A 27,976-nucleotide genomic window follows, 5' to 3' on the forward strand; every position below is an offset into this window, starting at 1 on the left:
AAAATTATAAAATAAAATATTTTCAGTTGCAGTTTGGGAGTAGCAGGCAAAGTGACTCTAAGAATTCTGTTTTTTGTCTGAAAATTAAACTCAAACTACTATGTCAGAAGGAAACCCTGAAAAAAGGCAAAAAATCGACTATAAGACAACAACCAAAGACTTGTCAAAAGTTTTCAACAAGGACATATATCAAGGATGCGTGGAAGTGTGTCAGATTCTGCATTTAGAAAATATAAAGACAAACAAACACAATCTTGTTTAGATCCTCATATTGAAAAAGGACCAGATACTTTAGAGAATCCAGAATTTCAAGTAACAGCCATAGAACAGCATGCGGGAAATGTTGACTTGTCTTCTCCAGGCCTTTGTTCCGCTCTGCAGTTAGCGAATGAAATACAAGCTGCTTCTCAAAATGTTAATATTCATAAATTTAACTTGGAAGAAAATAGGCTAAAAGAAACATTAAAACAAAAGGTAAGATATGTATTCAAGTTGTTTGTTTTTTTCACCAATAAGTTATATATAGTTAACCATATTGTTTAAAAATTAAAACTTTTTATATTGATATTGGATTTTTAAAACAAGAGTTATTTTTGATAAGTGACTTTTCACATTCATTCCCCACCCCCCCCCCCCCCCACCCCCCCCCCCCCCCACCCCCCCCCCCCCCCACCCCCCCCCCCCCCCACCCCCCCCCCCCCCCACCCCCCCCCCCCCCATTAGAAGTAACACATTTTCAGCTCTCAACAGACTAAATATGCATTGTTTAAAACGCATAAAATCATCAGCCAAGAAGATTCATAGGTCAAACCGACTATTTGCTCATCACAAATAACTCCCTTCTCGTACATGACGCATTTGCAGATTATAATAGTACCGCATCAACTGATTCGAAAGAACAGTATGCTCGTGTTATAGTTATTTGTACTTTAACTCAATATAACTTGGCTATTTAATCTGGATTAACTTCATATTTGCTGGTTCTGTACAAAGATCAATTCTCGGTTGCTTTTATTGTTAAGGGGATTGTCCTCCGACACTACAAGAAAGATATAATTAATTATCGACTACTCACATAAATGTAAAGCGCACTAAAATCAATTCATTCCAAGAATTTACTGCGAGAAATATGTAAATGTAAGATGTAAATGATTTTTTTCCCTCAAATTAAAAATACAATAAATACAAATTAACCTCTTGGAAATTAGCTGACCAAATTTCCAGTAGTATGGTCAGTTTTAATTACTTTTCATTTATAACAAAAATAACAATTCTTGAGTCTAGCCCAGCATACATTTTAAAAACAATGGACACATATCCGTAATGGCCTTGAACAATTGAAAATAAATGTTAACTAAGCAATAAATTGTACAATCAAACTGTCTCATAAGTTCGTAAACTAAAATATAAAAAACAAATAAAACATACAAAAGAAAATACTGGCAGTGAGATGATACATTTTGAACTATACTACTTTCATTTAAATATTCTACATTAGGATGCATAAGTAGCCACTCTTTTAAGTTTTTACAGAAATTCATTTAAGGTTACTTGTTCTGTCTTTAAGATTAGGAGCGGTAGCTGATTAAAATATTTAGGTCCAAGATAATTATACGAGTAGTCTAAAAATGGATTTATTCACTTGTGGGGGTAGTTTGGTTAAAAAACCAGAAGAAACACCCCTTGTAAACGTGATAAATGAAAATTATTTTCCGAATTACCACTCCGATTGTAAAATAGTTTCAAGAACTTTAAATATAAAAAGGTGTTGGAAAGGCAGCACTCTCAAATCCTGAAATAATGGATAATGAAACTTTCCCTTTTATTGGTTCTTCTTCATAAATAACACGTAAAAAATGAATTCTGTGAAATGTTCGCAATTTTTGCGTTAAGTACTTAAAATGTACCACCAAAACAGACAAATGCCATTACTGCATACGGGGAATGAAATTTAAAGCAAAAATAAAGCGTTGTTAACAAACGACCTTTCACAAAAGTTCCTTAAGAAATAAAATGTTCTAATAGATGATCTTTATTTTAGGTTGTTGTAAAAGGACGAGGACATGAAACTATCCCTTTTTTCATTTTATTATCAAAAAATGAGGTCCAAGATAACTTTATGCTTTTAAACATTTTCTATTATTTTACAGTTACACAAACAACAAATCGCAATATTGGGAATGGAAGTCTTATCTGACGTGGGCAATTCAAAACCAGTCTGGTCAAAAAATTTTCATAAGTTTTTGTTTTTGGTCAACATTTACGTGCATTTTATTGATTGTCTACAACCAATCTCTCAGCAATAATAAATCTTGCGTATAGACGGTATGATAACACTTCAGCGTTTCTGTCAGTTTGTAAAAAAGGGGGCTACGTCATCAGCAAAAGCTGTAGTATATCTTCCTTTCCAATTCAATTTTAGCAAAATACAGTTAAATAAAGATTAAGAATAAAGTTGCTGATGAGATCACGGAACCCTGAGGGTACTCCAGCCTTGACTTCTTTTTGCGAACTATATAAAAATTGGTTACTGATTTTTTACTTGCTGTTTCACTGCCCCTCAAAAAAGCTCTCCGAAACCAATCCAATGCTGAACCTCCCTGAATTTCCCACTGTTTCAAGTTTAAACATAAGGATATTTCATCGATCAAACGAGATCAAAGGCTTTTTTTTTAAATCAATAAAGATACCTGTTAGTTTTATTATGTGAGTTAATATTGTTGTAAATTTGATTAGTTACAAGACATTAAAGGCGTCCTTCCGTTGATTTTCCTTTTGTGAAACCATATTGTTTTTCGCTAAGAAAATTTAATTCTATTTAAATATGTTAAAAGTCTTTTTCAACATTTAATTTTTCAAAGATCTTGGAGAAACAGATAACAAATCTGATAGGTCTAAGATTATCCAATTTTATGTTGAATGAATTTTTCTTATGAATGGGAATAAACGTACTTAGTTTTAGTGTTTTCTAGGAATAAATCCCATTGCTAAAACTTGACCATTTAATTACATGAACCAAAACTAGGTGCTATTTGAGGTCAGACAATATAGTTTAACCAAACAAGTTACTAATATTATCGAAACCCGTTTGATCTTTTATTTTATCAGGCTTTTTACAAATTTCCATAAAAGTTCAAGTACATTAGTCGGAGCGATATAGAAGGGAGCGCGGGTAAGTGTAGAGGCGAAGGGCGCTGGACAGGGTCAGCAGTCTGCCAGTTCCTGCCACGCTGATAAGATTAGTCGTTTGATTGTCTCTGCACCACTACTCGAGGCTCTGTTAATCATTTCGGTTATCAACATCAACCCTTTTGTTAACCAACTCTTATCACTCGCCCGAAACCGGTCAACCTCATTGATCAGTATCCATTGCAATGCCTGGAGTCACCATTTCAGTCAGTCCAAATCGTTTTTTAAAATATTTATATTTAGTGTTGTCTTATTTTCAACTCTTAAAATCTAGGCAAATAAAAACGTCTGATAATAATTTCAAAAACAATCGTATCATATGGCCTTCTCTTTAAGATATTCTTATATAACTTCTTTCTCTTTTTAATTTTATTCAAGTATTTGTTAACATTTCATCCAAGGACTCACTAACCTGACTTTATTTAGTTTGTCAGTGGTAATCCACAAATCTGCTACTTCTTACTTAAAAATAGTATTAAGTATGTCAGTAAAACTTATCATAACAACTATTTACATTGGCATCTGAGTTATTAATATGTTCCAGTCAAACATCCATTTAAATGTTCGTCCTAACGAATGGAAAACTCAATAAAACAGTTTTTTTTAACGATACGCTGGTAACCATCAGACCAAAACATTCCTGACATTTACTTTGGGAGCCGAATACATTAAACCAATCAGGCAGTGATCGGTCTCAAACCCAGATTTCAAAAGATATCCGTTGGTAAAAATAACTTATATTTCTATTTCTCACAAAAACGGATGGTCGAATACAAGATTCCGTACTATTGGTTGATCATAGTGCGGTGAATTGACGAGGGTATAAAAAAAACATTATTATTTAATAAGCTGTGGTACCTCTGAAGCGTCTTTTTGAGTTATTGATTAATAAATGTTATGTTTAATGTCCCCAACATAGATCACGTTGTTTGCTAAATTGCCAGAAAACTAGGTACTAACTTCCTTCTAAGAATTCATTTAACAGGATTAAAATTAGAAAATTCTATATAAGCACAATAACTTAAAGGTATGTTTGTCCTAATCTCTTTATATGTAAAAGCAAGCATCTGCTGTGACCATATCTAGTGTTTTATTGGATTAAACATTAAAAAATACTCAGATGGTGTGGATTCAACATAACAAATTAACACCTTCCTGCTCTATTACTGATTATTGCATTTATTTAGCCAAAAGGCCCTGAAATCCTGATTATATTATAAAGATTCAACTCATCCGAGCCAATCCATATTTCGCCTTAAGCACTATGATTTTGGGGGATACTCTTTCAATTACTATTCAATTTCAAGCAAGAAACTGTTCAAAATTGCTTCTCAGACTTCTGATATTTGGATAAATTAAACACGAAATCAGTTGTGAGTTACTCTGCGGAACAAAAAAATCGTTTAAGCTACAAGTGGATGGACCATATATAAATCCCACCTTAACTATAATTTTACAAACAATGGATAAAATAAAAGGTATTAATTAGATTACAGTATACCAGCTAACTTAAAACAGTTTTGACAACACCTAATAGCAACTCAGCTCTAAAATCCAATTCTACTTGATTTTGTACAGTTCTTCATGTAACTGTTAATATATCTCGTTTTGTATTAAAGTTCTACTTAGTAGCATAAATAGGATTTTAAAAGGAGGTTTGAAACAGATGAATAATGAAAGTCAATGATGGTGAGAAATGTCAAGTATAAATAAGCTCGGTGATGACTGGATTATTATTTATGAGTAGAATAACGTTTTAATACTTTTATTCCAGTATATTTTGGCTCCCATTATAAGATCCTCATGACATAACCCCCTTGGGATGCCATTCTTACAAATTCCTCACGTATGTATATAAGTAGCAAAAGTAGCCGAGTTACACTTGCACTAGCTTTTTGTAAGGCGCAATACAAATATTCTTACACTTGTATATAAATACAACATAATGAAAAGTGTGAATTGAAAGTGATTTCGTAAAAGCAAAAAGGGGTATATTCTAATCACATATTAGAAAGAACACATACCATAAAAAAAACAATCATTAAGTAACTTACAGGAATTTCAAAGTAAAAATGTATCATGGTCTATAGAAATAATCAAAGCATGAAAAACGTTATATTTTAGCTATTGAATTGAATGAAATTGCAATGTTGAAAACGGGTAACAGACCGTTTCACAAACAAAATCTGCTATTTATATTTTACAAAAATATTTCTATCCGAGCCCTACGAAATCCTTCTCTTACTGGATTTTGACACAATATTGTTTCCAGCATCTATCTTCAACTAAAAAATATATCTCTTGATTTTACCTATATTTTAATTAGTCCACGCAATAAAACCCGCATTTTAATTTTTGGTAACCGTTAGAAGAAAAATTACCTGAAAGGAAACCATGATTAAATGAATGAAAGATGTATTCCAAAATATAATAAACAATACTTTCGCAATGTTTAAAATACAATATAAAATAGCGTAACTGGATAGTAAGGATGAACAGGGTATTTTATATCCAATTTTGTATCAGCTGTTTACGATTAGTCATTTTATGAGTGTAATGTTAAACAATAATTTAATTTAGGAACCTTATGAATTAAGGCTTTTTGTGCTAGTCGCAATTTTTCGCTATAAAAATAGTATAGTTTATTAAAAATATTCTATTTACTATTAAACACTTGCACTTTAAAAATCAAGTGGTGTATAAATAGTTTTATATATATATATATATATATATATATATAGTTACATTATGTTACATTATTGTGATGGTCGTGAGAATGAGCAAGCATAGATATACATTTGTTGTAATATCGGAGTACACGATTGAGATTATCAGAACTGTAAAATTTACTATTGCCAATTTGGTAAATCAGTTCCACAGAGTTCATTTCCAGACACAAAGACTGAACTAAAAAATAAAACGTTTCTTGTACTTTGTTTATAGAAAGAGTTTTTATACACATGAGGGGATGAGGGATATTGCAAATACTATACTGAAGTTCATTCACTACTCAAGTAATCTTAGTGCCAACTTTTTTACTAAGATTGGAAGTATGGAAGGGCTTCGGTTGAAATTGCTTTAGTTAAAAAAAAAATTCTGAACACAGCCTGTTAGGAAGACAGAAAAATGAAAACAATATCATTCCACGAGGAGTTGTAGACAACTGAAGGATAGTTTCGTTCAGGGGCCAAAACCGATCTAAAGAAAAACTTATGAAGATAATGAAGTTATTACAACATGTGCATAAATGATGGCTGGAGGGATTGTATTCTTAGCTAGTTTAATTTACAAAATTTATATTAAAGGCACGTTATTTTCATTGAAAAATGTAATTTTCTAAAGTCACAAATCATAAAAAAGATATGTCAGCCCGTAAAACTATGAATTATAGTAAAAATTCAGTAAACATCATAGTTTTACTTCTGCCTCTTTTATCTGTATTTGTTTACAAAATTGCCTAAATTTTATAACTTTAAACTCCTACTTTAGTTTCTCGTGGAACTAAAATAGGATAAAAGATTTCTTCTTTCTTATCTTGACAGAATTTATCTTAAAGGACTACATCTTTTTTGTAAACCGAAAAAACTTATTGCACCACTATGTTTCTCAATAATTGGAGCTTGGTTAATAATAATAGATGTATTTGTTTGTATATTTGCTGGTCTTAATGGATACCTTTCATTCCACGATTTAGTTGGTATCTTAGCCGTAATAAACACAATTACAGGTAATTACGTTGCTCAGACGTTCTAGACCACACTAGGTCTAGAAATAGAATTATCATGACGTAACTAACATTTATGGCTTAATGCACCATCGTGATACTTGTCAAGTTTCGGTTCAATAATTTTTAGCTAATTTTTTGTTAATTAATAAACCACAATTTTGACGCAAAAATCTACTATTATAAAGTACTATTTTAACAATGTGGCATTGATTGTGTGAAACTTCAAAATTCACGGCCATTCGTAGTTACTTTTCAACACCCAATGTAAGTCGTTATTTATACATCTTGCCCGATATAAAACTTACTTGACCAACACAAAATACTCCGGACTCCTGTTTCATTCTGGGAGAAATGGTGTTTATTATAACGTGGATATTATTGTAGCCTACATAATGCTGCCGCGACAATAAAGGATCTGTAGGCTCCATTTGGTTCTGGCTACTGTAGAAACCTCCCGTGTCGCTGCCAACCATTGTCCGGCCAACACATGGGTCACACGCCCGCCACACGCTTTCAAATTATACGAGTAGCCTATAAATAACATTACCGTCATTATTTACTGCCACTACGACATTAATGATCTAACATCCGCGTATAATTGCGACAGCTTTCAAATACGTTTCACGTTCTTCGGTGATTTTGGAGTAAAATTTATACGTTTGTCACATCCCGTAAGTACGGTAACAAAATTATATAGAAATAAATTTAAAATTTAAACAAAAGACCCATTTGAGAATATTATTGTTCTGTTCGGACGTTTAAACGTAAAAGTATAAAAATACAATATATAAAACCATAAACAAATACGTGGAATAAGTAAATAAGTATTTGATACTGAGGCTTTGCTCTTTGCTTTCCCTTTTTACTTTTATTTACTGGATGGTTATTGTTGAAATGTATTGAGTTCAAGGCCACGTGATTATTGTGCTTCATTTTCGTAATATATTGTTGGAGCTTTAAATTTAACTTTAATTTATAATTTTAACAATCTAATGTTTATGCTTTTACTTTTTACTTTGGTCATTATGGTTTTATGATACTGAATGTTCAGTAATGTTTGTCTTTACGATTATTGTTTTTGTTGTTCTTCTAGGTTAATAGCCTACTTCTTTATGGTCGTTGTTTAGTTTATTTTCGCACCCATTTTCATCGCTAAGGTTGTTATGCGGAAGTTCTCTTTACATTAAGAAAGACCTTTGGCGCGTTTATAAACATGTGGATCTCCGAGTGAAGTGCCGCAATATTTTGCTCCCAAGGATGACATGAATCATTACAGTAATAATTAATTGCCGATGCCGAGTTGGTTCTCTGAAACTCTTGATTTAAGATTCATAACATCTTCAAAATTAGCCAAATAAAAGATAACGGGATTTTACTTTCATTGTTTTTAGGTAGAAAACAAACCTTTAGAATCGTTGTTTACTTATGTAATAAATTACAAAATATTAAATAAGCAGTATTCGGTCATAATCAAACAAATGAAAGTTAACGTTGTGTACTAATAAATACTATAATATTTATAATTAGTTATATCACTTTAAATAAGTTCACATGAGAAGAATGATAGAAGATAGAATCCCTTGGAAAGTCTGGCATATGGAATTGGAGACCAACAAGGAATAGAGAAAGCCATGCAAGGAAACATTGAAGGGATATGCAAGAGGACAAAAGGCTATGCAAAGACAATGGCGTATTGACTGTCGACAACGCCAGAATAGCTGTAAAATCGCCCAACAACAAACAACAAATAAGTTATTTTTTTAATTTTTGTATGTATGAAATTAATTGAAAAAAGCAAAAAATGTAAATAATAATTATTCACGTACTTACAATAAATATAATGTAATAAAAAGTATTAGTAATTATTATTGTAGTATGCCCTACTCTGTGTTTTGTAATATAAAATTATTAGTTGTAATTAAACCACATAACTAGCAGTTAGGTCTATACGGTAACATTACTGGTGTACCCTGTGTTGAATTTTTCTTGTACTAATGTAGTACTAAGTACTTAACCAGTTTTGTACAATCTACAGTAGGCAAGTCACTAGACGATCCCTGGGTCTCCTTGCTATACCGGGCAAATTCAGGCGCTAAATACCTCTCTTGAGACACTAACAACATGTGCATTAATATTGCACCAAAATGTAATTATCGACTTAAGTGCCTGCAAAAATAAGGTGATACCACAACAATACACAGCAGCACCTGTACTGGACAGGGTCGTCTCGTGACGCGCACACAGTAGACTGACGATGACGTCAAAACAATTTATTTTAAAAGACATTCTATGATTATTAGATTTCTATTTCTCTGCACCCTTCATTATTTTTAAATTTATTACATATGTTAAAGTTGTAATACAGTTATAAAATTCAAACCTGTGTAAATGTTACTACATATAAATTATATTTTTAAAACGTGTATAATCAATATGTAGAATATCCCACGTTTCCAAATCACAAAGCAACGATAATATGAGGCCTCATGGTATCGGAGAAAAGCGACGATGGATCGTATTATTTGCATTTCTTATGCTTCTTCAGATCAATAGATGAAATAGTTTATATTATTTTCATATACCTCATTTTGATAGTAGCAGTCCAAGTAAACTAACCAAAGCTTAGCGTTTGTTTAGGTTTTTTTAGCTATTTTTAACGTTTGTTTGACATTCATATGTGAAATATTTAAAAAAATAAAGTGGAAAATAGTTAAACAAACCTAAACAGACGCTAAAACTAACGATTTCGCTAGTTTTTGGCAAATTTTGGGTAATGGGTGCCGCTAGCTTCACACAGCTAATGTTACCTTCACTGTACCATATGGGGTAAAGGCCCTGACTCTCTACTTGGGGTACGATTCCCGGGAAGATTATTAAAACTTAAAATCGGTTTTGGACCATTTCCCTGCAATTAGTTTTCTTTTTCAATTAATTACAATTTCGTGTAATTAATTGAAATTGCATTAGCGCAGGGGAAAAGTACAATATAGAGAATCTAATTCGTTTAGCTACAAGATATGAGTACACCATTCCACTCTTACTCATACGTACCACTCGTGCTTTGTCGTAACAAAAATTGGCTGAGCTTGTTTGCAAAATTTCAAATCTGTAACTCATTGCGTTCTCGAGATATTTGCCACGTGATAGCCTACATGCACATAATCTATTCATTAGGTTAGGTTTCATAGAAATGTTCAAATAACAAAAGTTCCGATACTACAACACACGAGTGCCCTGAGATAACAATCTTGTCACTGAGTAAACATTGACTTTCCACTCTATTTTTTTTTACACTGTAAATAAAAATGTCACATGTTAAAATCTCGTACTATTGTACTCAGTTTTTCACAAGTTTATTTATTCTACTATGTCCTAGTTGCCACTATGGTTACTCGTAACACAATGTAAACGTATTCGCTAACGTTATGGCTATGACATGGAGTAATACGAACTACAAATGACATGGAGTAATACGAACCATAATCTAACTCAGTTTCACCACCTATATAGAATAATTTTAAGTGTAGAAGTCAGTTCGTTTTAGAGATATCGTGCAGCAGACGATTAAAATTAAAATTAAATTAAATTTGCCAGCTTCTCGAGTGATGGGATTCACTAACGCTCAGCCAACTAAAGGCATATTTATCAATAATCTATGATAATTTTAGTTTCACTTTTTAAAATGTATATGAAACATTAAACAATCATTTCTAAAAAGTATATAACTTAAATTTGTTAAATAAGTTTTAAAATATTGACAGCTTTCATGAACGTAACTGCTACTACAACAGCAAGCAGTCTAGTGTGGTAGTGGTTAGTTGGTATATTAACATACACAAGACAACAGAGAACTCGGTCGTTAATTTCAGTCGCTTTGGGAAACAACATATAGAGTGGTTTTAAACCCAACCAGAAAGATTCTCACAAAGTGTTAAATATTATATAGTAATTTTTAGATTTATGTAATATAAAAATGTGTTTTCCAGAACTGTAAATCTGACAATGCTTAAGACAATGACGAACAAATAAAAAACATAACTATGATTATAAACACACAACAGAATGTTCAATTAGAAAAATTGCCCAATGTGTACGCTTGTTTTCATTTATTAATAACCTTACAATTCTTACTAGTATTATTTTTCTTGCTATCAATATTTTATACTACGTTTACGTGATGTTTAGTCCTAATTATAGATGGTACGGGGAATAACACATGTGCAACAAAAGGAGCCCCCACAAAACGTTTGCACCGGGCCCCGTAGACGCTGAGGCCGGCCCTGTTCGATGCCATTTTTAATAGTGACATCATTAATGATATCAGCGTGGATTACTACATCACAATTCGAGGTATGAGGAGACACCATTACTTTAGCTTTTAAATGTCACTAGTTTACTTACTTTTAATGCTTAAAAGTATTATGCTTACGTTATTTTTCTAATCGAAACTAGAATCAATCTTAAAGTTCCACGTTACTTTCCAAACATAGAATATTCGTAGTATATTAGTTCATTATTCAGTTATAATCTACGATTAAAAAAGTCTAGTGGTCATTAACAGGTAAAATCTAAATAGTATTTGACTTAAAATTGGAAATGCCGTACCATAGTAATATTAACGCATTTATAATGGACTTTTGAATAAAAATGGAGTAGAACTAGGCTACAACCAAAAGCGAACTGAGAAGACAATCAGATTCGATAGACACGAAAATACATTTTCATCAATCACGAGATAATCTCCCATCTTGAGAGCTGAGAGTGCATTTTGAACCTGGTTAAACTTTAGATTATAAGCGTTACAGAGAATCTGTTTGGAATATTTTGCAATCCACATGAGGATATCCGCAAAAACTTGGGAACCTTTCCAATAGCGAAATCTTTATATGATTGTTTTGAGCTTCAAGACTTGACATCTATTGACTTTGGACATGCTTGGGGTCATAAAATACCTCCATGTGCGGCGAGTGCCACTATAGATTTGTATTTGGCGCGCAATCTATCAGTAGCCGCGAACACGATAGCCAGCTGCGCCGACCTTTAGGTCATAGCTTTAACACCCCCCCCCCACCCCCCCCCCCCCCCACCCCCCCCCCCCCCCACCCCCCCCCCCCCCCACCCCCCCCCCCCCCCACCCCCCCCCCCCCCCACCCCCCCCCATATGCTAAATGCAAACTCACAAGAAGTTTTGAAATTATTATTTCCAAAAATTAGTGAAGAACAGAATGAAATGTCTAGTATATAAAAAGTATATTAGTTTTATTGGATTTGTTGCCACGATTAACACAGTGGACTTTCAAATGATTTTTACTAAGACCAATTGCATATCGGTATAACAAACTATGTTAGCAAGTTAGTGTATTTTACATCCTACTGGTAAACGCACACATCATGGGTTAAAAAAATCCGACAAACACTGAAAATGGAATGGGTGGTGTGCAGACTACCTAAAAGCAAGTTTTTAAATATTATCGCTAGGAAACTCTGGGGTTTTTTATTTGTTTAGTTGGTATTTATACAGTAAAGACTGTTAAGAATATTTTAAAATCTTTTAATGCTTCCACTTTTTTTAAGACTTGTTGAATTTTTTTTTGACCAGTGATGGTTTAGAGGAAAAAGTATTTACAATCTAATGTATATTGTGCTCAAAATATTAAAATCACAGCATTTATAAATAAAACAAATTTAATTTGATAATTAAACATTTAAAAATATAATTAATTGTTTTCACAAGACCGATTATGTTTTATTTGTAAACATTTGGCAAGCAAATTATTACATTTATTATGAATACATATTATATAATACAATAACTAAAACATAAAAAATATCCTTATTAATAAATAATACCATGAATAAAAAGTAATAATTTAAACTAATGTAACCTAGTTATTGCATTGTATAATAATATTTCAGTAATGAAATAAATTTAAATTTTAGTTTGTGTACTTTTCCTAAATAAACATTATTTTTTCTAATACTGTACTATGAATATTCGTAGCAAATATTTATGTGGTCGTATAAACACTGGTCTTATTCTAAATTAACCTTAGGTAGATAGTTCTTATAAATTCTATAATAAAGAATTTTTTTACTTTGGCATTGTGCTATGGTATAGCATGGGTTTTTTATATTACTTAAAAATAACAAGTATTTTACAAAGAAAGTTGTAATACCTTCTTGTAACCTTTAGTACATTTACTTAATAAAACTGTCAACAAAACTGACAATTTTCTTTTCTTTGCATAATGGTCAGCATAAAATGCATATCTTTCATGAACCTCATGGTATTGATAAAATATTGTTAAATATGCTAATTTGTATTGTTTTAATGTCAAACTAAAATTGATGTTCCAATGTTTCAGTATTGGAGCTAATGTAAAGATACTAATTGATCGACCAGATGGAGCATACTGTTTCAGAGAACGTAAAGATAGAGTGTAATATTTGTCTGAAAAAATAGCATCTCTTGCTACTAACATTGCTCCAGACAATTTACTGAGTGCAGGAACTTGTTTTGGAAAATTTACCAAGTCTGTGGAAATTTCTGTTACACATAACAGCTCTCAATTACCTAGCTCCATATGCTCAAGTAAGTGTTAAAAAACTAGAGTAATTCATTATTATTAAGTAGTAAATGTATTATAAGTTATAATATATTTACAGTTATATAGTACATTTATATATAGTATATATTTTGTTTGGAATATTGTATAATAATTATACAGTTTTAAACAATCAATATAGGAAAGTATTACAGATATTACATGTGAAATACGAGGGATGTTTGTCTTTTATATGCAAACATATCTACCAATCAACTATGTGCATTAATTAGTTTGTAAATAGTTCAGTCCAACCTGTTAAAGTTGTTACATTTAATCGTTTCTCTAATGTTCTTGAAGCTGAGGAGATACACCCTTAGGAATTTTTTCGTACTTTTAGTTATGGCAGGATAGTTTAGCCATATGTGTTCCACTGATTCTTCTGCTTCTCCGCAGAGTTTACATTTATCAGTCTGATTAAGACCCACCGTCATCAGATGCTTCCTAAGGGGACCATGTCCTGCTAACGTCCCTAATATCAAAATTCTATCATAAGGGATTCTGTACCTATTTTGGCAAGGGTATCAGCTATTTCGTTTCCATGAATGACTCAGCACATAATCGAGTGTAACTCTGTTCTTTGGTAGTTCCACTAGAACATGCTTACATTTCTATACTGCTTTCGAATCAAACGAGCAGGCATCAAGTGCCTTTAGTGCAGCCTGACTATCAGAGGATTAACTAGTATTTCTTAACCATACTTTCTGATAGGTATCATTTCAGCGTCAGGAAATTCCTGAGTTATTTTAATGTGCCCTTCTGAGGATGTTAACTTGATCACCGTTTTTACCCAGAAGCTTCATTGTACTTTTTGCGACTGCCTTCTTTCACTACCTGCCCCAGAGAAGTGTATCCCAGATTCACTTGAAGTGCCAGAGTTGGAAAGGAGCTCATTGCCTCTCTGATGCTTACACAAGCTAACCTTGAAGACTGGCAGCTGTTTTTTGTTCTACTTCCAGCCCCCACACTAAAGCAGCATAAGTGTCCATTAGTTTTGTTATGGTTTTGTAGAACCAATATATCATTTTGGGGTTTTCAGCTGTTTTAAGTCTTTTAAAAGCCCCTAGGGCCTTTGTCACTTTGGAAAATATGTCTCATGTTAGTCTTTTATCTAGACTACCCCTAGATACTTGACTGCATCAGATTGTTTTATACTTATACCTTCCAGAACAGGTTGTACCGGCTGGAAACTTTCTTTTCCTGGTAAAGCTTATCAATCTTGTTTTTGCTGTGTTAATCTGTAAACCTTCCCCATGACACCAGTTGCTTAATAAGTTTAGGGCTTCTTGAGTGAGGCGTTCCTGCTTGTGTTTATTTTTCCCTTGACCATAAGCACCAGGTCATAAGTGTAGCATTGTAGACTTATTCCCCTTTCTTCTGTTTTTATTAAAAGGCTGTAAATCACCATTGCCCACAAAAGGGGAGACAGAACCCTCCAATATAGTTAGTTAAGTTTGTAATATTTTTAGTGATAAATTTTGACATTTCATATTTTACTTATTGGCACTATCTCACGGGATGTTTTCGTTCATTGATGCCTATTGCAGCCCTTTAAATTACTAGTTCCTTTTACATGGGTTTTCAAAAATGTTTGGACTTTCCAAAACTTAATTGGTTTTTTTCTTTTTTTTACTTTACATTTTTCCTTTTGAAAACAAATAATTTGAAGTGGCTGAAGTACATATTTACCTTAAAATTAACCAAAGACAATTGAAAGGATGAAGAAATCGTAGGGGTGATGATTGTTATGCATATTAAGATATTCACAAGATAATTAAATATGATAAATTAATGTTATATAGTATTCTCCTTAATGTGACATCTTATTTTATTAAAGTAAACTCTGAGTTGTTTTGTTTGATGTTAGTGAATACAGGTTTTATTTAATATTGTAGACTTTTTATTTATGATGTGTATTTTACAGCATAAAATTTGGGTTAAACCTTCAGGCAGAACAACAGTTTTGCACTTTTTGTATGGAAATAGTGTGGCAAAATCAGGCCTTGGACGAATCACAGAAAACACTCAAAAAATATGATGGTGTTGTTGTCTACTCCATGAATGACATTCCTCTTGTAAGTATAATACGTTGGTATATTTTACATATACCTATCTATCTAAAGTTTGTTATGATGTTACCCATTTTATATATTAATCAAATGTTGCCAGACAAGAATGAATAGTTCATAATAGATATTTCCTAGGGCATTTCAGATTCCTGATTAGATTTTATTTAATACATTGTAAACACATTTTTTCAAGATAGACTTTTTTTTCATAAATTGTTAAATCAAGACATGTTGTGCAATGTCTTGTTCATAATTAATTTTTTATTGTGTGCCATAATTTTTTTGTGGAGAATGTTATTAAATTGGATTTACTTGAATTCAGTAATATTAAATGTGATTATTTAAGAAGTGTTTCTTTGATTATTTTCAAACTAATATAGGCTGGAAATCTCAAACAAGAAGTTCTTTAACGATCTCCCCAATGCCTTAAAAAAGATATAAATTCTTTGAAACACTAATGTCTCTAAAAATATTATACAATAAGTCACGCAAAATTACGAGGGTCACACTGAGAGTTTTTAAATACCAGCAGACAGTATCCGATACCAGTAATAGTCTTATCAATCTTATCTGATTGTCTAAGCACCAATACCCAGTACCCTGACAGCAACATGGGTTCACCAGTGCACTTGTGTCATCTGTTTGGAAAGATAAATTTAATGAAATCATGAAGTTATCAAGGGAGCATTTTTTTAGCTAAGATTTTGAAGTCAGTTAGTTTATCTCAAGAGGAGTGTGTTCAAACATATCAAAATTGTCTTTGGATCTGAAGCACATTCTGTGCTAATGTTTTAGGTTGGTAGTTGAAATTTTCAAAGAGGCATAATTCGCCTCAAGACAAACAGACTAAAGCCACATTCTGCCGCCACTGAATAATGGGTGCCTGCTATGATCCAAGAGGACAGGCATTGCACTTATTTAATGATTTAAGCTTCCATAAGAATTGGATCCACAACAGTGCGAATAATCTTGCATGATTTCAAAATTTAAAATAATTTTTTTCTTACAATTTGAACATTAAGCTGAGTGTGTGAGGATCAGCCAGCAGATTAATAATAGTGATTCATCGTATTATTTCCAATATTGTCACTGATGATGAGATGTAATACCATGTTGTGACGTTCCAACTAGAGGAGAATTCCAATGGGTGTTTGAAGATGAGCCCATACTGCCACAATGGTTAAGAAACAGCTATTGGTGAAGACAGTAATGCACACTGTTTTCTTCAGGACTGGTAAAAGGCTACTAAGCAAGAAGAGCCAGGGACTGTCATAGCCAGTTTGTACACTAAACAATGCTTGCCAGGAGTTCTGCATTGATAGTTTAATTTTGCAACACAATAATTCTCCTTCTCACACTACTGGAAAAACTTTGTAGTTTTTGGCTGAAAATGGCATCAAAATTATGGAGCACCATAATTTTCACCTGTTGATTTTCACCTATTCACCTGATATTCCTGGTTATTCTCCAATTTGATAAAAGAATTGTGCAGTCGTAAATTCTTTTCAGAATCAAAAATTGATGATGAGATTCGTAAATATTTTGACTGCATTGTAAAAATGGAATGCTTGGGTGCTTTCAATTAGTGTAAACTCCAACTTCAAAAGTCCATTTACGTTAGAAGGGATAATATTTAGTAAATCTAGCTCAACAACTTTTCACATATCTCAAAACTTTCAGAGTTATCCCCATATTTTGTTAAAGCGTTTTAAAACTAACAACTAACATAAAACTTGTTTGATGATTTTATTTCTTTGTTTCATAAACTGTCAGATTTGACATTTTTCTTGTCAATACTGTGAACAGTGTTATTTAAAATTAATTTTGTAACTCTTAAGGTACATTATTTAACTTGTTGACATAAAAATAAAAACCGATTTCATTAAAATTAAATGATGATTCACTAACATGTAGTGACTCATGTATCTGATCCGTATAGTACATTTTTGTTTGGAGATTTAATGTTTTTATGATTGTTTGTTATTCCCTCGCAAAGTATTAAAACCTGGAACTGGCAATGCATTTTAGCGTTAGACATGGCACAGCTTTACAACCCATTTGCACAGAGTTTTTAAAACCAAAATATTAGACTGTCAAAATCAATTTAGTACTCTAAAACATAAGTGTTGTTAAATTATTATAATTTTTATATTAAGTACAAACTACGGTATTATTATAAATTAAATAAAAACTGGGATTTTGACTTTTACATTCATAGAAGTATCATGGTCCAAGAGTTGAGTAAACTTATTTTCTAGAAATCATTTTTTTAATTTTATGGATGCCCCAAATGAAAATTTCATCTAATCAGAGGGGGGGGGGGGGGGGGGGGGGGGGGGGGGGGGGGGGGGAACATCCAATTTCAAAAATTCCAAATATATACTTAAATCATCTGGGTTGTTAAGCTGAATCATGTGAAATGTCTATTCATAAAACAGGAACAAAAACAATGAAAAACTAACGACAGACCGTGAATCCAGATGACTTGAACAGCAAATCAGCAGCTGTCAAAATTGTATAGCGCGAACACACATCTTTAGTGGTTAGTGGCCAGTAAAAAATAAACAATTATGTATACGAGTAAAAGTGAAGTGCAGTATCCTGCCGATTACTTATGATTTAAATGAATAAACATTGTTCGACTAGAATCACTTTAATTTATGCAGAATGAATGTTTTAAATGTATCGCAAATCGAACAACTCTGCCAGTTCCACAGTGGAAAAAAAATGTGTTGTAAAACCGACGACTTCCACCCCCCCCCCCCCCCACCCCCCCCCCCCCCCACCCCCCCCCCCCCCCACCCCCCCCCCCCCCCACCCCCCCCCCCCCCCACCCCCCCCCCCCCCCAACAATTACTGTCAAACTTATTTTAAAGTAAGTTGAAATTGACATATAAGATAGCTTTATTAATTGCAGACATACAAAACAACATACTGCGTTTAAACCAAAAATGGAGACGAAAATTAAGTAAACAGATAAATGTGATATAAATTTGCTTTAGGGTTAATATCAAATCAATATAACAAAACCAAAACACAACAGTGGTTGATCAAATTCACTTTAGTACAAAACAGAGTTGTATAATAAAGACACCAAACAGAACACAAATCTATATGAAATAAACAATGTTGATTTTTATCCTACTATTTACAACAACTACCATACTCTTTCAAACTTTTCCTTTTTTGAACAAATTAAATAATTTAATTCTGATAAAACCATATCAAGAGCACACCTTAACTGAGCTTCTCCCCAAATAGTTTGCAAGTCAGAATTAGCTGCAGTTAAAATTCTTCATCCATTTCATTTTGCACTTTCATAATCGAATAAGCCTTGGTTTCACCTATGACTAGGCATATATCAGGAATTGAAAATAAACTAGTATCATATATGTTTATATTTTACTAATAATAGTGTTTTAATTCCTAACCCAGGTTGTAATAATTTAGGTGTGTATAAACCTCTGGTGCCATCGTTTATTGGTTTGTCAACTGTAATACCAGGGTGATTCGGTTAGTGTTACCCGATCGGCAACTTTCTGAGCTGATTGGTACGATTAAAGAAATAAAAGAAAAAAGTTCATATAAACATGTGTCCGGAAATGCCTCTACCTTACTGGGTTATGGCCAATTGAAGATTTCACCAAAAATTGTAGTGTCAGGAGGTCAAATGATGATTTCGCCGCGTGTTTTATTTATGAAGGAGATATTTTAATAGGCGAATAGCAACTTTTTTTCTAACGGATTTTTTAGAATGAGAAATTGAATAAAGTTCATCTCAATAGCTGTATCTCATTTAGTATTTTTTATGTTATTACTCAACAAAAAACAGAAATAAAAATAATTTTGAAAACACTTTTTTAATCTCATCATCACTTTAATGGACAATTTATTTTGTTAAATAGGCATTGAAGACCCACATTTTTACAAAGAAACTTTTGCAGAAAATTTAATTCTGAATGAAAATTAATGTGCCACAAGCGGCTATTAACCAGCGAAGTATTAGTTTTCTGGAATTTTAATTTTACAACAAACATTCTACCAAAGCAAGAAATACGTTAATTTAGTAAATAAACACCCGTAATGTAATTGATATAAGGTACACAAAGTAAATTGGATTAGCATACAATTGAAAATACGATTTTAAATAAATTAATGCTCAAAGCTAAAAAACAATAATACTAATTACTTTTTCTTAGGACTATCCCAAATGGTTACACATCATGTACCTACATATCTTTGTCACGTTAGCTTATACAGAAAGGCAAATTAGGTTTTTTTTTATAAGTTTGGTATCACAAATCAGCTGCTTCAACAATAGCCCTAGCACTGCAATTTATTGAGGAATCCAAATTATTTGTTACCATTCTGTACTTAGTTTAATGAGTGCAATTTTAATACAATTAATTTTTACTACTACGTTTGGTTAGTGAAGTGTATTTTAAAGTAACTTACTATCACCAATTGCAATGCCTTTTTGTTAATTTACAACGGAAGGAATATGCCGACAGGTAATTTGTCCATTAGGCGTTTTGTGACGGAAATGCAACCGCCTGCTACTGCAGAATAACTGAAGACGATTTCCTAATCGCAGAGGTTTCCCAAACCCAAAAAACGATCAGTGGATCATTTCGTACCCTAAGATAACAGGTAAAACTTCCTAGTAATTGTCAAATAATTTAATCTGATCGGATCTGCCCTGCCCGGGGGGAAAGAATAAATGTAGAATATGGAAGAGGGCTATAATCATAGGCTTACTGAATCGGCAGTCCTTGGTGTCAGTACACAACAACGGCGTCTTTTTCTTTCTAAGGCGATTCCGCAGTGTCTCCCAGTCTGAAGTAATGGAGAACTTTGCGCAAAAATAGCATGTTCCCTTACCATAAAGAACAACAAGTTCAAAGTATTCAAGACCAACAGATCCTCCTCTTCGATTGGAATTTTGCAACTGGTTTAATTAGAAACCGTCAACATCATAGAACCATTTTATTCACTAATGAAGCTTCAATTTACACGAGAAGGCGTCAACCAACCTTCACAATGAACACACTTGGGCAGAGGAAATCCACATAGTAACAATCATTGCGCGCAACTTTCAACACAGATTTAGTGTAAATGTATGGTGTGGACTTCATTCATTGATCGATTAATAGGACCATTCATTCTCCCGAGGACATCCTAAATTCCCCCCGCATGTACCTAGAATATCCTTTACAGACTAACAAGCCTACCTACTATTATGTAGAAGATGTTCGATTAGCAGCAAGGGTTGGCAAATATTAATTTAACAAGCATGATGGTTGGCCAGCCTTGCCCACTTTTTTTTTTTTTTTTTATTTCTTTTTTTTTTTTTTTTTTTCCCTTTTTTTTTTTTTTTTTTTTTTTTTTTTTTTTTTTTTTTCTTTTTTATTTTTTTTTTTTTCTTTTCTATTTTTTTTTATTTTTTTTTTTTTTTTTGGTTTTTTATTTTTTTTTTTTTTTCCTTTTCTTTTTTTTTTTTTTTTAATTTTTTTTATCTCCTTTTTCTTTTTTTTTTTTTTCTTCCTTCATAATGTAACGGGCAGTTCATTCCCGGGCGATGGATTGGTCGCGGTGGACCACACACTTGGCCACCAAGATCACCATATCTAACTCCATTTAGATTTCCTGTATATGGGGTTGGATGAATGAACCTGGTGTAACCAGGAAAAAGTAAATACACGTGAAGAGTTTAATAAAATCGAATTGAAGATGCCACACGCACAAATCAAAAACAATCGTGCAGCGTTGCGGAGGATTAACTTCGAATCAAATCAGTAAAGCGAGTCTGCTAAGGTGTATTGAAGTTACAAGGACTAGATTTTTGAAACACCTGTTTATGAAAAAGTGAGGTACGTAGTATTGATAAGCTTTAGATGAAAAACAATAATTTATTTAGAAACTTAATTTATAATTGCATCCTAATAAATCTTCATGTGTAGGCTACTCTATGTCAATTAAAATAAATGCGGTTTTTTTCCTTTGCTTTGGAATTTCTTGCTTGGTAGAATGTTTGTTGTAAAATTAAAATTCCAGAAACTAATACTTTTCGCTGTTAATAGCCGTGTTGCACATTAATTTTATTTCAGAATTAAATTTTCTCTGCAAGTTTTCTTTCTGTAAAAATGTGGGGTCTTTCAATGCCTATTTAACAAAAATAATTGTCCGTTAAACCTTAAAAAGAGTGTTTTCAAAATTATTTTATATTTCTGCATTTTTTGTAGTAATAACAAAAAAACTAAATGAGATAACAGCTATGGAGATGAACTTTATTCAATTTCTCATCTAAAAATCCGTTAGGAAAAAAAGTTGCATTCGCTCTATAAATATCTCTTTCATAAACACGCCCGTCAAATCATCATTTGTACCTCCTGCTACACAATTTTTGGTGAAAATCATCAATTTGGCCATAAACCCAGTAAGGAAGCATATCCGGACTCCATTCGTTATATGAATCTTTTTTCTTTATTTTTTATAGTAGCAATCAGCTCAGAAAGTGGCACCGGTAATCACTAACCGAATCACCCTGTAATTTTGTTTTTATATCTCAGGATTATCTCCCAAGATATAAATCAGAGGCTCACGTTGAAGGTCTAGAGTTGCCATTTAATTATTGTTGATAGCCACATGTACCTCGCTGCTAATGTAAACAAGGGAACCCTGCCCAATCATGTTTTTAATTGCTCCTTAATCAATATGGCATCTAATAAGCGACTTCATTTCTAGAAAATGCTTACTTCCTCGCTCAAAGTTAAACCTCCGTGGATCAATTCATAAAAGGTCACACGATATTCACCTCAATACATTAAGTCGGTTAATTTCTTAGAACACCGTTATAACACTGTTCCTTAATATACTTTTCCCTGGAACAAGAATACCCAAAAGCCTTTAACAATGTAAACTTTAGGAACTTTAAAAAGAAGATATATTGTCCTATAACTTTCAAGCAAAACCTATTTTAAATTTACAGTATTGGCCAAGTTAGCGAACCTTTGCCTTTTTTAGTATGTGGTTTTTTCCTCAAATTTTCTAAAAAGGTTCCAGATTAAACTCAACTAACTATTTAGGCATTATGAATGTTAATCACGTAAATCTTCAATGCAATATAAAACCACTTTTAAATCAAAGTTGGGTCCCCTTTATATCCCAACCCCTTTCCTAACGACAATTCTGTAAAATTAAACACGTTAGTATCCTATTTTGAGTCACCTTCCTCCTATAATTTAAAAGGATAGGGGATCTTTAAAACCGCCTTTAAAAAAAGTTTCGAGATTTTTTCAAAAAAAAGAACTTGGCGGATTTCACTACGAAGTGTAGAGTAAAGTTTGAGCTGGGACCACAGTCCCAGTACATCGTCACCTCCTCAGCTTGCTCTCAATATTGTCTCAAGATCTCCCATGCTTGATTCTTAGGGTCGCTATGGACACTTCATTCTTATAGTTAAAGATTCTACTGATCAGGGTGACATTGGGCCAGTGAAGGAATCCGAAAGGTGTTGGGAGGGGTAAGTGGGAGTCTCATAAAAAAAGAAAAATTAAAGAAATAAAATTAGTAAAAAACGAATAATATAATATTAATTTTTTTTCAAACTCCTGGATGTATTATGATTTTAATTTTATTTTGTTATTTAAATAACCCACCAACAAACGTAAAAACACAATTTCAATTTAAAATTTTACATTAGAATTTTTATAAAGAACTAATAACAAAAATTTACATTAAGTATCAAAAGTTGTTTTTAAGAGTTGTATTAAATAAACGTAGCGGTTCTTGTAAGACCCGGATACAGAGGTGGTGGGGTAATATATATATAATCTATATATAATATAAATTATCTATATATATATATATATTAATACATTGATTATTGACATTTTGGTTATCCTGTCCTACCAAATTTTAAACTGTTTATATTGAATTTGTAAACAGAGTATTGCATAGTTTCCGAACTGTTATCTTATCGAACCTTCCAGTTCCAAGGCAGGTGCCTACAGCACCATCTTTATGGACTAATCCCATACTACTGGGAGGAACGGAAAAACATCCCTTCTAGGTAGAACATATCAAAATAACTATGAGGGAGCCTAAAAATAAGAGGAGGAATAGTGGAGGAGAAAACCAAATTTTTCATATGTGTTACCTGATAGTGTATCCAAATTATAGTTATAGATCTCATTTCAACTTTAAACTTCCCTAGAACAAGATTGTTTTCTTTGTTTTAGTACAGGAGTTACAACCTGCATTTTTAAAACGTTTTATGTTATGGGGATTCCACGTATAAAGTTTTCTTTACTGTTTGAAACTCTTAAAATTGAACTTAAATAATTTTAATTAAAAGTTATGACTTGAATGTAAAAAATATTCAGCGAATTTTAACAAATATTTCTCGACCACAGACAGTTTATTTCATGAGTGACAGTTCAGTATTGCCACTAACATTGATTAGTAGGCCGGACGAAAACCTCCATTAAAATCACTTGTCAAATTAATCTGATGACTTATAAATAGAAACGTTTCCTGCTTCCTTTGTAAACCTGACAGTAACGGTACCTATATTTTAAAGAACACTCATGAAATATCCAAACATATGTATTTTTTAAATCCAAAACAATATGGATGATATGATCTAAAGAACTTTGTTTCGTAAACGGACAGGATTGGTGTTTACAGTGTAACAGGGTGTTTCCTAAAGGTGTTTTCCAAATATTCGTGGGAATTTTTGTTCTTTAAGAACGTGAAAATGAGTAAAAAACTTCATTTATGGAAGGTATGTCCCTAAAACTTTTTAGTTTTTCCGTCTATCTGTCTGTCTGTGATTTTTAACCCAAAAAGAGTTTATATCTTTGTTATAAAAGTAAAGAATAAAAGTTTATGAAACTTTGAAGTTGTGATTGACCTATTTGTATGCCCCATTTTGACGAAAATTAAAAATGAAACAAATTATCTTATAATACACCGTTTCAAAATGGTAGCCAATCATAAATTTTAGATGTTATCATATCCGTGTAGTGTGTAAAACATGGTATTATGTTTAAATTAGAACTAAATCAGTCTTGTTTGTTATCCGATTTTAAAAATGGAAACTAACCACTGTTAGATTTAGAATAAAGTTTACAACATTTTTAATATTCTTGTAAAATTTTCATACAGGGTATCGATTTTGCGGAATTTAACATCTAAAATTTATGAATTGGCTTTTACCAATTTTGAAAACGGGTAAAGATAATTATGTTACATTTTTATTTCCTCAAATGGGGGGCATACAAAAGTCCAACAACAAATTGCCAAAGTTTCATAACTATTATCTTTACTGGTATAAAAGATATAACATTGTTTGGTAAAAATCACATACCAGACAGATAGACGGGAAACTAAAAGTTTTAGGACCATACCTCCCATAATGAAGTTTTTGACGTGACACAACGCGTCCTTAAATTAAGGTTGCTGGCTCGGAGTCACTCATGAAAAAGTGTAAACCGCCCCGGTAACGTTACGATGCCCGTCCAGTGGGTCCGCCGCAACGGGATCCCGCACGGGATTAAAGCAGATAACTGTGGGTCCGCCGCCACGGAATTAAAGCAGATAAACTATGTTTTATATTCGTGAAAATGTGGAGATGCCTTAGATTCGTCCATTTACAACAACTACAAACAATAAAAGGTAAATAATTGTACACATGAATATTTCATTATCGTAAACTATGATTGATTGATTAATTGTTAGATTGAACACAAAAGTTGAGAAACTGAGTTTAAAGGTTAATGTCATACTATTGACAAATGTTTGATAGATGTAAAGTAAATTATTAGTTTAAAAATATCACTCTTGCAATCAATGCGTAATTCAGCTCGATTGAGAAGAAACAGCGCGTATTGCCTAGTCCAAACCATTTTAAAATAACAAACATTTATAACCTCCTAACCTAGTCATAACAGTGCGAACCAAACAAACGATACTAAACCGACCCATATCACCACGCGCGGAGTTAGAATATAACTGTGTTTAGCAAGAATTTCAAATTCTTTCCAATTTTAGGTAAATGTTTATATAAATTCAACTTTACCATTTACACAAATAAACAAATTTTAAATTAATTTCAATAATTATGTACAATTGTTTTATAGTTAAACAAAAATATATTTCTATAGTTAAAAAGTTTGTGCAATTCCTTATTTTCATTCACATTTCCCATTGTTCCTCAGTGTGCAATTTAATAATAATTCATATCAATAAATATTCTAACCGAAGGAAAAAAGGACGTTGTCACGAGTATAAAAATCTTCGCCCGTAAAACCGGACTCTTTACCAGGCAAACCATAATGTTTTTTTCACTTCAATTTTCACGTCCCTAGAACAAAAATACCCACCCCCCCAATATTAGGAATCACCTTTAGGAAAACACCCTGTATATACGTTTACACGGTTTACAATCTTTATCAGTTTAACGGGAGTAATCCCTGACAAAATTAGAGTAAAAACCATACAAATTTATATCTTTATTTGTTGGTGACAATTTAATATCAAATACTAAAATTTATTGTATTTACATTAAAACGTATCTCAGAAACACTTGTCCTCTATAAAAGAAGATTTTTTTGTGTTTCCCGAAGCCTAAAACATTTGTACATTTTGGCCGTTCTAATGCAATGCTATTTTTGCTATAAAACCCTAAAAATGTTATACAAATATTACCAATAAACACTAAGTTTTATATTAAAAATGTGTCGGAAAAAAACCGTTTTCCGTATAAAAAAAACTTGTTTATTAACATGCCTAAAAATAATCTTAAACGATTTCTTTTTCTTTGTTTTTATCATACACACCTTATATTCACAAAAACAGTCCCAAAAATTATTTGGTAATAAACTTTATTACTACACCATAAGTTTTACATTTGTAATCAGAAAGAACGTTTTATCTTTATATAAAAAGTTTATTTACTCGAGCCTAAAAAAACAGTGGTTATTGCCGAATTTTTGGTCTCCCGCGGTGCGTTACAGGTATAAAAAAATACTGGAACTTAACGTTTTTTAGAACTACGTTTAAAGTATAACAATTTTTCTTCCGGTTACCAAGGTGCGAAGTATCGTAATAAAACCATAATCCATGGTTTTTTTTATTTTTTTTTTTTTATGCTGTGTTTCTGGTAGCGGTGAGATGATTTATTACGTCCTGTCGTAAATGTTCAGGCTCAATTTAGAAATGTAACCAAAGCAACTAAACATTATATTTTGAGTGGGGGTGTGTTTGATGTCAAGACACAACTTTCTTCATCGTTATACACGTCATAACATTGGTTCGGTAACCTATTAATTATTACCGCTTGGTAGCATACTCTTATTATATTCACAATAGTGGTCTTGGAGTCAATCTTTTTTAGAGGAATGGAATTACTACAGCCCGTTTCTGTTTCTGGTCTTTTTAGTTGAGAATTTGAAGACTTCAAGTTATTAATAATATTAATGTTTATCAGGATACCACAACTGTAATATCTAAGGCCGTACCCGTTCAATTGAGCGTTAGCAATTCAAACTTATGGAAAAATTTTATGGAAACAGACAAGAAATGAACTGCAGTTTATTTGTTAACTCTAAGTTCATATTTTGCAACAATACTGATGTTATTGTATTCCGACGTACATCTTAACCACCAACCAAAGAGATAACAAGACAGCAAGTTGCCATTTTGTGGCAAATATTGTCTTCATATGGTTGGTGGTGCTGATTTATCTTTTGTTTACGTGTCTGGGGAGTGGTTTTAAAATTATTAAGCGAATAAAATATTAACTGAGAAAATATTGGTTTGAATATTGTTTAGACTAAACTCTTTAGATACCCTACCATTTCCACCACCCTCACTGTAGAATAGCGTGGCTGCCTGCCCGATCAGCAGTTTTCTTAAGGTCAAATTCGATTTTACGAAAAACCAGCTTAGATATGTGTGGTTTTAATACAATTAAAATTAGCCTCAATCAGAACTACTTCGTGTAATTAATCTATTTTGGGGTAGCCCTGGTGTTCACGATTATCGGTGAACAAATTACAGCATTACAATTTTTGTTTAGTTTATTTAATATGGTCCAACTAATTATACTAAATTCACATCACAAGTTTACTATGATCAGAAATACCAAAATTAATAAAAAAAACTCCAACACAAATGATAATTCATCGTAGCCTACTGTTTTTAATAATTTTGAACGAATTGTTTTAAGAGTTATATATAAGTTATATAAATTTAACTTATAAAATCGAAGGAAAGTAATAACACAAATATTCATTTAGTTTAACAGAAGTAAACCTCGTTGTGCCAACAAAACATCAATAAATGAGGATCCTCATTACACGGCATCTATAACTCAAGTGTTG

The 27,976-nt window shown here is 32.4% G+C and overlaps 1 protein-coding gene across 1 annotated transcript; it reads left to right on the forward strand.

Annotated features, from left to right (window-relative positions):
- The first annotated feature begins 12,796 nt into the window (after positions 1 to 12,796).
- On the forward strand, positions 12,797 to 15,722 carry LOC124362676 (60S ribosome subunit biogenesis protein NIP7 homolog). The gene is given in 4 exon segments (XM_046817376.1): positions 12,797 to 13,456; positions 13,458 to 13,508; positions 15,446 to 15,547; positions 15,549 to 15,722. Coding segments are annotated over 4 exon segments (501 nt in total). The 5' UTR covers positions 12,797 to 13,264; the 3' UTR covers positions 15,705 to 15,722.
- The last annotated feature ends 12,254 nt before the right edge of the window (positions 15,723 to 27,976 follow it).

Source organism: Homalodisca vitripennis, chromosome 5 (genome assembly GCF_021130785.1).
Source record: "Homalodisca vitripennis isolate AUS2020 chromosome 5, UT_GWSS_2.1, whole genome shotgun sequence".
Lineage (NCBI taxonomy): Eukaryota > Metazoa > Arthropoda > Insecta > Hemiptera > Cicadellidae > Homalodisca > Homalodisca vitripennis.